General features: G+C 30.0%; 2 protein-coding genes across 2 annotated transcripts in view; one reads left to right on the top strand and one right to left on the bottom strand.

Annotated features, from left to right (window-relative positions):
• Window positions 1–17,013, bottom strand: part of LOC103861069 (potassium transporter 9) — a 645,946-nt gene that overhangs the window by 76,189 nt on the left and 552,744 nt on the right. The gene's annotated exons all lie outside the window — the stretch shown is intronic.
• LOC103848695 lies at window positions 3,444–6,999 on the top strand. Its single transcript, XM_033286868.1, has one exon. The coding sequence runs from the start codon at window positions 6,374–6,376 to the stop codon at window positions 6,728–6,730; it is 357 nt and encodes a 118-aa protein (XP_033142759.1). The 5' UTR covers window positions 3,444–6,373; the 3' UTR covers window positions 6,731–6,999.

The raw sequence follows: 17,013 nt of genomic DNA, 5'->3' as shown, positions 1-17,013 counted from the left end.
TTACATGTGCATAATGTTGAGAGTATCGGGAACGACAATGCTTGATCTTCATTCTTGCTAGATTGGACACTCTATTGTCTAGCTATAGGTGGGGGTGAGTGTTGTGATCATGATTTGGGAGAAATAAAAAAATAAAAAGGATAGACTCATTGTGCTTAAGTGAATTGATTTTCTGGGATAAGTAGAGAACCTCTAGCTCTAGTTTTGAAAAGTCTTGGCCCCCAACCTAAAAAAAAAAAAATTATTATAAAAAAAGAAGAAAAGAAATCGAAAAAAAAAAAAAGAGAAAAGAAAGAAAAGGGGGCTAGCAAAGTTGTTAAGAGCTAAGAAATGTTTTGAGGTTGTAGAAAAATCCCTTGTAGATTTCAAAAAGAAAGAGTTAAAGTTCTTAAGATCTTTTGGTGAGAGATGTGAGTTGGGTTTGACATTTGGGAATGATTGTGTAATGATATGTTTGGGAAAAGGGTAGAACAATGGAGATTGAGCATTGTATGCATGAGTTGGTCCCTTTCTTAGATATATTATGTGCAATGTCAAGGCTACTTGTTTTGAGAGTAAACCACCTTAAAGATCATATGTTTTGAACCTCTTGAATCACTTGAATAAAAGCCTTCCCTTACCCAACCAAATGACTTGGACCAACTGACCATTTGCAAGAATTCACCTGATGTTTTGTGCTTAATGAATGTGAGAGTTGGTTGATTTGAATGTGTGGATGCTTGATGATGAGTGTAAGAACAAAAAGAGTTAAGATAGGCCTAGAGAAGCTAGAGTGTAATAAGAGAGTGTGCTAGTTGTGTTTCTTTTGGCTATGTGCTCCCTCCTTCAACCTCTCTCCCTATGAGTTCTAGAAAGTTCACTTGTGGACAAGTAAAAGAACAAGTTTGGGGGAGTTGATATCTTGCATATTTGCATTGTTTTATCCATTCATCCATGAGCATTTTCATCATATAGATTAGGTTTCAGACATGTTTAGGTTGCATTTTGCATACATGAGTCTCTATTAGGTACTCGAATACCACATGAGGCTATTTGGAGCTCAAAAGAGGTGAAAAGGTGACCATTGAACGAACCGAGCATGGGAGCGACCTCCCGGAGCGACATCACGAAGTCGCTGTGTCCCACTTCTCAGAGCGACCTTCCTAAAGCGACGCCACGAAGTCGCTCGCGTTCTCTTTACTCCGAACAGTCTTAGATGACCCTGGAGCGACCTCTCAGAGCGACCTACCAAGGTCGCTCCCGATCCAGAGCGACCCGTTGGAGTGACTGCACAAAGTCGCTCGCGTTTTCACGTCCGGAGACACACAACTCGCTCTCGGAGCGACCTCTCGCAGCGACCCAGCGAGGTCGTTCCCGAAGCTTGGAGCGACCTGTCCAGAGCGACAGGGAGAAGTCGCTCGCCATCTTGATTCCCGGAGATAAGAAATCGCTCTCGGAGCGACCTCTCGCAGCGACCCAGCGAGGTCGCTCCCGAAGCCTGGAGCGACTTGTCGGAGCGACGGGCTGAGGTCGCTCCGTGTTTTGTTTCTGCTCGAACTTGTGATTTTTCAAGGGCATTTTGGTCATTTCATTATGCACGTTTTTATTTTCTAAACCTATGTTTTATTACTCTGTAAGCCACGAGGAGGCAGAGAATCTTTGTTCTGAGAAAAACCACCAAAAACCTTTGGAAAGGGATCTCTTTGAATGAATTGATCAGTTTGTTATTGAAATTCTGTGTTCCTTTTATTTCCTGTATTTCTCTACATGATTAATCTGAAATCCAATATGGGTTTAAGAGGAATCATGGAGATTAGTGAGTAATCACCTTTTGAATTCATGGGTTAGGGAGATTAAGGGTGATTAGGTTAGTTCTAGGATGTTTTAGTGTAGATCATTCTTGTTCCTTGCTAGTAGAGTATTCATAATGCATCTTCTGAGTTGGCCACTCAAAAGTTGATCAATAGACATTTCCCACCCAAAAGGTGTTCGATGAAATGCCTGAGACAACTCTCCTAGGCTTTTAGTATACTTTGCCAAAGACATTTGTTGTTAAAGATGCTAAGATAGCTAATAGACTTGTTAGTAATGATTGCTTTCATATTATTCAACCAAAGACATTTGATGTTTGAGATATGTTAGCAAATGAGCATTCATCTAGACATAGAGCTTGCTTAGAATTGTGTCTAGGCTTAAGGTTGATAGTTTGATTGATCATTTGCCATCCTTAGTTCGATACTTGATCACCCAAGGTCTAATCCCTATGCCCATGAGTTCTCTTTTCCCTTAGTCAAGAAAGTATCATTTAGTTATTCCTTTTAATTAGTCATAGTTTTAAAATCCATCTAAATCATTGGTTGCACTTAGATTAAGTGAGTACTTGCATTCTCAGTGCTTTGATATCCCTCAGAACTGGTTCGACAATCATTTATACTACAACATTTGTCTTAGGAGCCTTGAAAACTCCTAACATCAAAAGACACAGGTACATCAGAACAAAAAAAATTATTCAACAGCTAAAATCATCTTATATATTAAAACAGAAGTCACAACTTTGATTCATGTACGATATTTTAAAAAATGAACTCTCACTAGAAAACAGTTATCATTCATTTGTTCCTAATAATCTTATATATTAAAACAGAAGTCACAACTTTGATTCATGTGCGATATTTTAAAAAATGAACTCTCACTAGAAAACAGTTATCATTCATTTGTTCCCAATAATATGGCTTAATAATATATCATTCATAATATAACAATCGACTCCTATAAAACCGGATTGGTTAACAAACACATATTTGATTCCATAATAAATTATACATAGTAGTAATGTAAACTATTATATAGTTCAAAATACTGAACCGATTTAAATAATATCTTTTGATATCTTTTAGTTTTAAATATAAATATTTTTTTAAAAAAAAATATATAACAAATCTGTTTGAAAGATTTTAACAAGATCTTAATTTTCAAAAATTCTATGTAAATTTTTTTTATAATTCGTAATTAGTTTTAAAATATTATTATACATTAATATATTTTATAAAATGAAGAATAAAAGTTTTATCTTATTTTACCTATTATATAAAATAATCAATCATATTAAGAGAAAATTATTATATTGAAATAAACATGATAAACTATATTAAATTATTAGATTTGTATATTTTATTATCAGAAGTATTTATGTTCAGAATATAATATGTTGGTAACTGGGGTTAACATTAGCAAACTATATAATACATGTATAAAAATTAAAATGTATTTCATTAAAACTAATAATATAAAAATCTTTGTATTTATTTTAATTATGATATCTTTTCATTTTAACTATATATATATATATAATTCTAACAAATCTGTTGAAAAATATTTTAACAATATCTTAATTTTCAGGAAGTTTATATAAATATTTTAACTAATTTTGCAATTACCAATGAACTATTATTATTATTCATTAATATGTATTCAATTATCGTTTATAAAATGAAACAAAAAAAATATATCTTATTTTTATCTATTTTATAATAATAATAATTCATGTTAAAGTAAAAATATTATATTGAATTAAATATGATAAATTATATTAAATTGATAAATTTATAATTTTATTTTCATAAATATAAAATATTTATGCTAAAAATATAATATGATGACATAACCATTTAGCATTCGCAAACTATATGATAAATGTATAAAAATTGACATATCTTAGATTTTTGTATATTCAAAGAATATATTTTTAAAATGAATAAATGTAAAAAAATATTGATATAAGGAAATACGACTTTGAAGGTTGGCGGGTCAGAATTGAATATAAATTTGATACAAAATAATTTTCAAATATGTTGTTTCATGTATATATTAATTTGCTTAGTAACAAAATCTAAATACAGTAACATAATATATAATAAGAAGTGACAAATATATATGATAGTTTTATACTATTGATTGTTACACCATGTAAACTATAAAATTCTTATATTTGAAACATGTATATAAATATTTAAATATATGGTTAACGTTAAAATTATATACCACTAATGAACTCAAATAAATGTATATATATATATATATATATATGTTTTTAAAACCGAAAAAACATCCGCGCGGTTCAAGATCTAGTATTTATTAAAATTAATACAACTACACATATTACTCTAACTAGTCTTTGGAAGTGCACGGCCGACACAATAGACAAAACATTTCAACAAGTAACGTTTGGTCCACTCCCGTCAACTTCACCAATTTGCTAATAATTTGATAATTATAGTTTTTGTCCACAGTCAACTATGCATATCAGAACTAGTGGGCATTACTATTAAATTATGTCAGTTATCATAAGAATTGGTTTAGAATTCATTTAAAATATCGTAGATTCTTTTCAGTATTGTAAATAGGGAACTATTTCTTTTCTTCTTTCTTAAAAAAATATAGGCACTATTTCAATAAACGTTAATACATTTTTCGAAAAGTTAAGCATACAAAAATATAGACAAACTTTGTTATTCTTGCATGATTCATGTGCACAATAATTGCTGAGCACATCTATACTATTAAAAGGAAAGGATTTTTAAAAAATCTACTTAAAAAAAATTATTGGACAATTTCATTAAACTTAACTATTTTTTTAGTCTTACTTTATATTTCTCTAGCTATATAAATACTTTACATAATTTAAATGAACTCTTTTATTATTTTTTCATAATCTATTATATAATTAATCTAACAATAAATCTTCATGAATATATGACAGATTATTCAAACATGTTTACACATGATGTAATCATTTCCACATATAGTTCCATTAATAGTATAAATTTTTGAATGGTTTAGTTATGTTTAATATAGGTTATAGTGGAGAATCCTCTGGTGTATAACAATTTTTTTTTAATTTTTACATGAATTGAAAACTAAAACCTTTAATGTCAACTATTCAACTATGAAACATTAATTTAATTAATTACATGCAATCAATTATTAAGATTTGATCTTAGATTAACTAAATGATTAATTTTATAGTAAAAAATATCAAATGGGTCTAAACGGGTTGGCAATTTAAGTGGAATTAGTAGCAAAAGAAAGACTAGTTTAAATAGAACATGTTTATTTATTTTACAAATTCTAACAATTCATATGATACGTTTTATTGAATTTTCACAAATATAAAATATCTTGCGCTTTAAATCGGATAGTTTAGGTTTTTTGAAAAAAATATATAGGATAAATAATTAACTATCAATTATTTGAATAAAAAATATTTGAGTCATTAATTTTTTTTTGCATAATTTGGTTTATAAATTGTATTTTTAGGATATTTGGTTATTTAGAAATTAAATATAAAAGGTATATAATTTGTATTTAAAAAATTTAAGTACTCATTTGGTTCTCAGTTTGGTTTCTATTTTTTGGTTTTACAGATATATGATATGCTCAGTTATTTATGAAATTCAGGTTAATTTTATTTTTTTCAGCTTGATACAATTCAGTGCGTCCGGGTAAATGTACTCAAACCTATAGATTATCTTATATATAAATTATATAAAAAGAATTTATTTTAATTTTAAAAATCAATGTACGCTTCCTAAGCGTGGATCAAAATCTAATATTATAATTATACGGCATTGAACAATACAACAAATGAACAATAAATTAATTTACAGACAAAAATATGACGATTTTAATTCTAGTTAGATTTCTGACTAATTGAGACGAAATCAAAACTAAATTAGGAAATGACACGTTTAATTAAGGACTAATTAGAGTAGATGTTACGTATAAGATTAAAAAATCCGTTCAATGTGCTCAATAGGACATGTTCAATGTTTTAAATGTGTTTTATTTTTTTGTTGTGGGTTGTGAATACGAGTAATGTACTCAATATTGTAATAGGACATGTTCGTGATAGCAAGTATATAATAATAGGAGTATTATTCAGATCATTTTTTATTTTCACATATCTTCGTAACAATTTTTTATCATATTTACTCTTTTGAGAAGGTATAATAAAATGTTATTCATTATTTTGTGAAATAGAAGTTTTTATAATTAAAAAAAATTTGTAAAGAAAATAAGTTGTTGATTATCTTTTGCTTTTTTTTATTAAGTAATTCAGTTACAAGGAGTGGATGAGGATGACACAACTTTGGTCAACTAGTTACAACGTAACTTTGAAAAAGACATTCCACGTAAAGACTAATCAACCTTTGTCATCTCTCCCGACATGGCCGTACAAATCTAATCCTTTTCCTCAAGCCTTTTATCCATTTTCTTATTACAAAAAGAGAAACCTATTTCTTTGGTACACTATAAATACTTATAACCTTTCTTTAAGCTCTGAATCTCAGCAACTAAATCAATCACACAATAAAACAAAATAAAAACAAACAAAATGGGAAACTGCATATGTGTAATAAACAAAACAACGACAGAGAGAAGAAGGAGAAGAGGATCCACCGTGTTCCATGACGACGACGTGGTGGAAGAGAAGCTGCTCGGGGAAACAAGTAACGTGTCGTCATCAAGCTCTTCATCCACGTGTGGAGGAAGAGAGATTAAGATAAAGATGACGAGGAAAGAATTTGAAGATCTCATGAGAAACATTAGTTTGGAGGGATTGACGGCGGAAGAGGTTTTTTCTAACTTTCTTTCTGACGGGGGAGATCAAACCGGAACCGCCGCTGATCAATCCAATGATCACCAACGGCCGTGGAGACCAGCGTTACAGAGCATCCCTGAGATTGATTAATGTTTTTGTTTGGTGAATTGATTAGAAAAAGCTGAGTTTAATCACTTAATCAGTGATCTTAGCTAATTAAAAATTATGTACATGCTTGTTTTGTAATTATCTTTTCTTTTCCAACAAAATACATTTGGATGCAACATCCAGATGCTCATATATTAGAAATTTTGTTTGAATAATCTAATATTATTTGTAATGTTTTTCCAATTGTTTATTGTAAATAATGTTTGTAATGTTCTGTTTGAATGCAAAATTAACTCCATCTTCTAAAAGAATTAATTTGTGTTAGATGCATACTTTAGTACCTAGATACCAGATTATTTTGTACATCACATTTAAATTTTTGTTATCCAAATGGTGCATTCGTAATAGAGGCACCGATTTGAACAGTTATTGAAATTAAGTCAAACGACATAAGGACAAGTGTTGATATATTCAATTATATCGTCCACAGCTAAAGTTGGTTTGGACTAAGAAAGCTTAGTCCATGTTTACACACATGTGTACGTCTGTCAAAGTAATGGAGGCATCACAAAATTTACAATACTCAATTCAGTACGTTTACAGTAGATCAAAGTTTTTATAACCAGCTTTCCCTTCTACTTCTTTTTTTTTATCAAGGGAAACTTTCATAAATTATAAACTCAAGCAAGAGAGTAATTGTTCACAAACAAAAGAGGCGATTTAGCGAGGCTATCAGCAACCCCATTTTGCCGGCAGGGAATGAAACAAAAATAGAGGGTACTAAAAGAAAAAGCTAAATTGCAAATATCCTCCACAACACCTCTATGTTCAACCTCCGTCGAGTTGGAGGATAGGATGGATACGAGCATCTTACAGTCTGAAAACACATTAAGCTTTCGGATTCCTAAAAATCCTCCAGGGAATTACGGGTCAATAAATCCGAGGGTTCTTTACTTATGAAATCAAATTGATATCCAAATGATTTGCTGGTTTTGTACTAAGGATCATGTTGTAGGAAATGGTATCAATGTGTACTGATAGCTATATTTGGGGTTATTAATATCAAATAATCAGCTTTATTTTTGCTTAAGCTGAAAGAGTAGAAGCAAAACAGAGCAATAAGAACTGAGCTCAATAATTCAGGTATGGAGAAAAAAGCTAGTTCTAGCCCAAAGCAGAAGAAACATGGCTTCCAACCACCATTTTATTAAATCTTTAATTAGCCATGAAATTAAAGAAAAATGTATTTAGTCTAATTGTTCAATGGTCAACTATTAGTCTATTATTATAAAAGCAAAAAAAATGTATTTAGTCTAATTGTTTCAATTTGTGTGGTTATTTTTGGCTTTTGGTTTGTAACTTCTAAATCTCAGAGTGCGAGCTTTGAGTATAGAATCATGTTCAAGATTTTTTTTTTATCAATACTACTTTGGAATAGTTGGGATACATCTATTTATTCTATTTTTTATTAAAAAAATGATTTTCCATTCAGATTACACTGTATAAACTGTATGAATTTTGGAAAAACAGTATTGTATTTTTAACATTTTCTTCAGTCCGGCTGATATCAAAACAACGATACAAAGACAACTCTCGTCCCCTTCCACCATGAAAACGTTCCTAATGTTTCATTACTGTCTCCTTCTTAGAAGTTACTCATGTTGTCTCCCAGTCAGATACCTTGGTGTGCCTCTATGCACTAAGAAGCTGACTTTGCCTAACTGTGCCACGCTACTGCAATCAATAAAGTCAAAACTCCACGCCTGGACAACCCGGACACTCTTTTGCAGGAAGACTCCAGCTGCGCGCCACCGTCATCGCTGGAATCACTAATTTCTGGTCTTGTGCTTTCATCCTCCCCAAAGGATGTCTCGCGGAAATTGACTCTTTATGCAGTAAATTCCTATGGAAAGGCAGAACGGAGGGTCAGAATTGTGCAAAAGTTTCGTGGGAATCAGTCACTACACCGAAGAAGGAAGGAGGACTGGGTTTAAAGAACTTACACTTATGGAACTTGGCGTCTGTGATGAAGCTACTTTGGATCCTCTTCTTTAAACATTCTGGTCGGATTGGTTCATTACAGAGATCCTGCAAGGGGACCTGAACAAGTTTTGGGTCATCAATACTAAACAAAAGCACTCCTGGCAGGCTAACCAACTCATACTACTCAGGGACCACGCTTATAGCTGGATAACAAGAGCTGTTGGCAATGGAGAAACTACTTACTTCTGGTCCTACAACTGGTCACCGTTTGGTAAATTAACTGCTTTCTTGAAGGACGAGCCTGCTTCCAGAACAGGCATTCCCTCGACCTCTACTTTGACGGAACTATGGGAGATTGATCACTGGGTTTTGCCTCCTGCAAGATCCGAGAAACAAGTGAGACTCTACTCTTATCTTCTAACACTGACAATTGCAGAGGCAAGTGATTCATACCTCTGGTGTCCCGGTGGTACTCAAAAAACATCATACTCCACCCGACAAGTCTACATTCTTCTGAGGAACGAGCGCAACCCGGTGAGCTGGCACAACGAAGTTTGGTTCTCCAGAGGAATTCCAAAACATCGTTTCCTTGCTTGGCTGATGGCACTAAACAGATCACCAACACGGGATCGACTACTCCAATGGGGGATCATCACTGATGGATCATGCCTCCTATGCAATAACTCACTCGAATCAAGATCTCATCTCTTTTTTTATTGCAGTTTCTCTTGGCCTGTTTGGTCAAGCTTCTTAAATCGTCTCAGGTTCTCTTCTTCCAGATCGTGGGAGGAAATCATTGAGGAGCTTAGGAACTTTGCGGGTAATAGAGCTGAGAGGACCTTACTCCTCCTTGCTTGGCAAGCAACGATCTATGCCCTCTGGTCTGAACGAAACAGCAGGCTCCATCGCCATCTCTTCCGATCTTCTCACTCTCTAACTGTGGATATTGATCAAACTGTAAGAAGAAGGATCGCCAGTATACGACATGACGCTCCTCAACTATCATCGGACATGCTATGCGCTAGTAAGGAGAGAGGGGGTGCACATGCACCCATAATATTTTCAAAAAATAGTGTGTTCCTCAGCCTAATTTCATATATACACATATTGTCATTGGTAAATTTACACAGTGTGCACCCAGTCATAAATAGTTTGGATTCGCTACTGGCTATGCATCTGGTTCTCTGCTCCTACTCCGACTCTCCGTTAACTCCAATGCCTGATGACTCCCGATGTTGGACTTGGGCCTCTCTTTCCTACCACTTCCTTTCTGGGCCTCACTTTTGGATTGGGTTTCTTTATATGTAATGGCTACTTAGCCTACTAAGCTTTGCTTGTAAAATTTGCTCTCTCCTGCATTTTAATAGAAAATCTTTTATCAAAAAAAAAAAAAAATTACTCATGTTTCCACATACTGTGGGGATTAGAGACAATACTGCTCCATTTGGAAGTATTCGTAATTGTTTACATCGCATACGAATTGATGGACAAATCTTATGCAAATCTGCAAGGGAGATCAAGGTCGGAGGCAGCTCAGGTCCACGGAAAGGAGCTAGGGTCATGTAGTTTCTACTGGCTCAGTCTTGACTAGAAGATGAGGAAAGTTAACGACTAAAAGGTGGGCTTTGTTTTTTATCACATATCTTAGAATAGATGTTTAAAAGTTGTGCTATTATGTCTTTTGTATTGCAGAAATAATGTTTACTTATATGAAATCTAGTCACTTGAATTAAAGGTAAATGAAATCTAGTCACTTGATTATCTTTCAATACAATAGAATGCTAATTGTTATTAGCTAACCCCTACCCAGAGCCGTGTTTAGAGGCTTTTGAAAAAGGCATTTGCCTAAGACTCTCAAATTTTGTAAAAATTTTAAGATTCCAAATTACAAAAAAATATTTTTACATGGTAGTTAACATATTCTCCTAATTAGATTTTTATTTTTATTTGAATTTAAATTGGACTTATGTTTAAAGTAACTAGGTTTGTGATCATTTTTGTTATATTTTAAATAAAACTATAAAGATTCTACTTCTAAAAAACTGTAAATATTTGATCACATTGGTCTTTTCTTTTATATGCTATGAGTTAGATTTATTTTATATATTTATGAGAATTTAATAAAGAAAATATAATATTTTAAATATATAGTTTATTATAGTTAATTTAAATGCTAAGATTTACATTTTTGACAGCTACCAACATTTTAATCAAAAATTTATGTATTTGTATTTATATTAAAAATTCATACTTTTTGTTCATGATTTAAAATTTTTGTTTTATAAAATTTTGGTAAAAAGGTTTAGAAAACGTTTATGTAATAATTCAAAATTTTTGAGTGTTATATTTATATATATTATGTAAAATATATTTTTGAACTCGCCTCGGGTCTCCGAAAACCTTCGCGCGACACTGTCCCTACCTCCTCATCACTGGACTTCAAAACTTTGACTTCTTCATCTCTGCTGTAAATCATTATTATTATTATTGATTGGAGTCGCTTTACTCTTGTTTTCTATATGCCAACTATAATATTTCCCCTAGTATTTTTGTGGTCCGGGCTTCAGGGGGGTACCAGTACCACTTACCATGCATAGTCGTATTCTGAAAAGATGTGTTAAAACAACGTGACAATATTCTCATTTAATTTCTAACTACACATACCAAACTACACTTGAGGACAAAATCCAAAAAAATCCTAGAAGAACAAAACATTTTCTCGTCTCCTTGCCCGGCCCTGGGCTAAAGCCGAGGTAGCAAAGTCTTTAGACGCCAAACATAATAAGTATTTTATGGGCACCATCTTTTACTAAATTCTCTTCAGTCTAGAGGTTGTATTCATCACTTTTTCTCTTACACTACCATAGATACGAACCCACTTGGCCACCTTTTCATTTCTTTTTGCTTTTTTTTTTATAATCATCACATTTTTTTTTCTAAGAATAATAACAAACAACTAACAATTTATTCATTCAAAGTTATTAAAGATTTTGTTACCTCTTCCAACCAGCTTAATTAATTTCTTGTATAAGCATATTAGACTAATTAAATGATATGTTATTAGATGCTAAACTTAATTAAATAAAACATAACCTTTTTTTTTGCTGTCTTTTTTTTGGGGGTTCCTGTTTTGCTAAAATAACTGTATGAATATCTTATTAACGTGAATTATTAGTTGTTTATCTTCTACTGTTTCATTGTGACTGGTCTTTGTCGAAATAACTCTCAAATATTTTTGTTTTTCTTGTTTTGTAAGAATTTTGCAATTTCGTTAGAAACTTGAATTTTAAAACTATCATAAAGTTTGATATTTTCTGAAATTTTATGAGCACAATAAGAAGGAACAACATTCAAGATGAGCTGCAAAATGTTTTGATGTTTTTGTATTTTATTTCATTAAAAATATCATAAATTGTAATAATATTTGATACTATTTTGATTATAAATTAAAATTATAGTCGAATTTCACTATAGTCAAGGGCATCATTTTTTATTTGCTTTAAGCGCCGAGAGAGTCTGGACCGGCACTGCTCGTCTCACGCGTCGTGACACTTGCAATTAGCCACCAAATCAACCATATAAATATATATATACGTATTTTCATGACAGTAATAAATTTTTAATTTTTAATTATTTTTAAAAATGAAATTTTACTAGTGTTGTAAATATTTCTATTTTTTACCAATATTTTAATATAAATTTTATTTAATTGAACATAAATTAAGTTAAAAATATTTTTTTGTAATTATATTTAAGAAAATATATGTATATATCTATAATTATAATTTTAGACAAAATTTTATCTATTTTTTTGGTTAAATATATCAAATCAACTTATATAAAATGAAAAAAAAATTGATATATAATTTAAATGTTTTTTAAAAAGTTAAAACTAAACAGTATTTATCAAATTTGTATTTATATAAAATAAACTAATGATATTATGATTAAAATTGTAACTTTTAAAAAAAATTGTAGAAATTTTTGGATATTTTAGTAATAAAATTGTTAATTATATAAAAAGAATTATATAATATTTCAAAATTTGTAATGTCATTTTTGAATATCTTTATTTCAAAGGTTCAGAAATACGTTTTGAAAGGATACGAAACATGTTTAAAAGGGTTCAAAAATACGTTCAAAAGAGCTCAATAACATGTTATGAAGGGCTTAGAAATATGTTCTGAAGGGCTCAGAAATTTTTCTTATAGGGCTTGAAAACATTTTTAAAGGGTTCAGAAACAATTTTAAAACATGTTTTAAATTTTGAAAGGATGAAAAACAGTTTATGCATGATCCGAAAACAAACAACTTTAAAATTTCTCGAGTGATGTCTTGCAATTCTTCGAATGATCTCAAGTGTCATCACTCGAGTAATTCCAATCACTCGTTATAAAGCCATAAAACAAAATTTTATTTTATTTTTTGTTAATATTTTTTTACAAATTACTTCATTATCAAAAATACAACATTTTCACATAAATATATATATATATCATTATATATTTAAAACATGTAATTTAGTAAAAACAATTCCTTTTATATAAATAAAAATGTAATTTAATATAATATGTTATTATAAATATGCTAATATAAAACGAAGTATTATATATATAGGAATTTAATAATATAAAAGAAATTTAAATTGTTTTGTTAATATTTGTTTCTAAATCACTTTATAATCAAAAAGGTATTACCTTTCACACACATATATATATATATATCGTTCTATATTTAAAATCTGTAGCTTAATATTAAAAATTTGCTTTTATATAAATAAAAAATAATATAATATACAAATGAAATAGAGAAATTTCCTACAATAGCAATTATTAAATTTTTGTCACAAAAATAGCACTCAAGAAAGAAAATAACCAAAATAAGTTTTATTAAAGGATAAAAATACTTATTTATCCTAAGGTTAACTAATTTAAACTTAGGGTTTAGAGTTAAGGGGTGGGGTTTTGGGGATAGGGTTTCAAAATTTTTTTAAAAAAGTTGAAAATTTCAAAATAAAAGGGGTCATTTTCTTCTTTGATGGTTATTTTGTGACAAAAATTTAAAAAGTGCTATTTGAGAGAATGAAATATCTTTAATACAAATAAAATTTCAATATTAATATTTAAAACATGCACAGAGTTCTTTTATATAAATCAAAAAGGATATAATATAAAAGATAATAAATATAATATTTAAATATTTCAAATTTTTTAATTTAAAGTTAGTTATTTAGTAAAAAAATATTATATATAAAGGAATCTAATATCAAAAAAAGAAATATATTAACTATAAAATTACTAGGTGTTTTGCCCGCACATGCGGACATAATCTTCTTAATTTTTTTTCTTAATTTCATAATTGAAAAATACTATTTCCAGATAATAACACAATTTATATATATAAGAAATGTCTTTTTAAAAATATTTTTTATTTTGACAATTTATCTTTATACAAACTTTTGCTTAATTGATATTAAATTTAATTTTTTTTCTATCTTAAATTTAAAATTTTATAGTAGAAAACATTAAGATAACAACAAAATATAGATAATGTTTACAAGGTCACAAAAACAAATCGTATATATTTCTAGGTCCATGAAAAAATATAGGTTTTTATTTTAGAAATTTATCATAATTTACAATTATCTAATATCACATAGAAATCTAATATTATTAACACAAAATTTCGTTTTTAATTATATAAAAATTCATTAAGGGTAGTATAGATATTAACCACTGTAACTTTTAATGTGAGAGCTCGGATGCGAAAATTTACTTCGCAAATAAAGAAATATATTAACTATAAAATTATTTAACAATTTCTCTCGAATCTGAAACATGTGGTTTAAAAAAAAAATTATTTTAAAATCTCAAATTTGTGATTATCAAATTACAGGGTTTTTTTAAATTACGTGAATAAATCAATTTTCCTTACTATTTTAAGTTAGTTAAAACATCTGAATTACTATTTAATTTTATATTAAATCAATTTTAATCTCTAAATCAATAATTTTCTTAACTTAAAATTCTCAGTCCTAATATTATATGGATGTACATATCTCTACAAATAAACATTTAATTCTTTCAAGTTTGAACCATTAACATGTATATTTGAATATCTAAGATTCTAACTCATCCATACAAATTATGTTTTCTATGTAAAATCTACACCGTTCGTTTTTATTAGAGATCATTCATCTTTCAATAGATGAAAGATCAAAGAGTAATATCATAAAATGACTATGTAACTAAAAACAATTCAAATAATTTCAGTTGGCTACACATGTTGTCAAGACAAACGTAATAACATATAATAGAGTCCGTAATATATGATATTTCGCTACGAACAAGATTTTTATTTAGAATGTAGCGCATACATTTTCCCATTAATGTTGCTTCACAAAAGAAAACCAAATATGTTGAGGTGTTATTCAATCAATGTTTTGTAATCCATCAAAGTTTAAAATTTTAAGTTGATGGATTTTAAAATCTCTGCAATAGACCTTGGATTTTGAATTAATGATTTGTTCATGAAACTTCATAAGAGAGGATTTGAAATCAACTCAAAATACAAAAAAAATTAAAATTCTTGAAAGTTGAATAACACTAGATTTTAAAAACTGGATTTTAATCATTCATTAAATAACATTAGATTTTAAAACAGAATTTAAAATCATCATTTGAATAACAGCAGATTATGTTTAGATTTAAACTCTCTCAAAGTACATGAAAGAATAACACCACGGTAGTTACAAATATGTTTTCTAAAACTTAAAGTAGTTTTAATTGAAATTATATTTATCTTTTTTTAACATTTGGTTGTTTTTGATTAACACCTTTAATTAGAATGATAAATCTTCACTTTAATAAAATGGTCCTAATTTTTTCAGTGGGGGAATTTTGTTAGTTTATAAGTTTTATAAGTAATTTGTACGGTTTCAAAAATTCACAAACCCCAATAATAAACAAAATATAAAACTATAATTAACATAACCATACAAGTGATAAAATTATGTAAACCAAATTAAAATCAAATTAGAATTTGACAAACAAATATTATAATAATAGTAAATATTTTTTAAAAATCAAGTACGTTAAAACATCCAACTTAATAACTCGTAAATTACTGTCTTAACTAAAATAATATAAAATATAAAACTAACTAAATAAATAATTTAATAAATAACTTTTTTTTTTTTAATATTATAGATGCGGATAAATCACCTATATATATATGATCAATATCGAACTTAGTAGGAAGGTCCAATCTTTAAAAGTTGTCAATGTTTTTAGATTTTCCTTCCTTGTCAATTAAATATATATTATCTTGTTTTTTATCAAAAATATATATTATCTAAAAACTACTAGTTTATGGGTTTATATAGTGGATCTAATCGAAAGAACACAATCATTAACATGTTTGATTCCTTGAAAATATAGTTATTCCTTGGTATCAGGGTGTGTAGCAGTTAAGAAGAATCTGAAGGCGCGAGGGATGCAAGGTGAGATTTGTTGTGCAAGATGTGGAGCGGAGGAGGAGTCGATTAACCATGTATTTTTCGAATGTCCTCCAGCACTTCAGGTTTGGGCTCTTTCAAAGATACCAACAAATCCAGTCATTTTCCCAACGAGTTCTCTTTTTACGAATATGGATCATCTTTTTTGGAGGGTTGTTCCACAGATGGAGGATCATCAGTTTGCTTGGATACTATGGTATATTTGGAAAGGAAGAAACAATAAGGTTTTTAGCAATTTGGATATGGATCCTAAGGATACTCTAAAACTGGCAGAAACGGAATCTATACTCTGGGCAGAGGCACAAGTTTTGAATGAACAGAAAATGGAAACTCAGATACAGGTTACGTCCCTTCCGTCAATTTCCGGACGATGGTGTTTTACAGATGGATCATGGAAAGAGGGTGATATTTTCTCTGGTCAGGGTTGGTTCAGTACATTAGAAGGATTTGAGGGGTTGATGGGAGCAAGGAATGTACGGGCATCTCTAACACCATTACATGCAGAGATGGAAGCGCTACTATGGGCTATGGAATGTATGAGAAACTTACGACAATTTCAGGTTACGTTTGCAACGGATTGTTCTCAATTGGTGAAGATGGTTTCAGCACCAGAAGAATGGCCTGCTTTTGCAAGTTATTTGGAAGATATCAAGAGTCTGAAAGAGAGTTTCATACGATCAGAGATTATTCATGTGCCAAGAACGCAAAATACAAAGGCGGATAACCTAGCACGCAGTGTCAGGACACAAACGTCTTTCGTCGTTCACATGGATCAACATCTTCCAGTGTGGTTTACAGGGTCAATATGAGTCTGTAATGTTGTCGA

This window comes from Brassica rapa, chromosome A03 (assembly GCF_000309985.2).
Source record: "Brassica rapa cultivar Chiifu-401-42 chromosome A03, CAAS_Brap_v3.01, whole genome shotgun sequence".
Taxonomy (NCBI): domain Eukaryota; kingdom Viridiplantae; phylum Streptophyta; class Magnoliopsida; order Brassicales; family Brassicaceae; genus Brassica; species Brassica rapa.
This window is presented reverse-complemented; position numbering and strand designations above follow the sequence as displayed.

Coding starts and splice junctions, on each gene's coding strand:
- LOC103848695 (XM_033286868.1), top strand. CDS start 6,374: ATGGGAAACTGCATATGTGTAATAAACAAAACAACGACAGAGAGAAGA.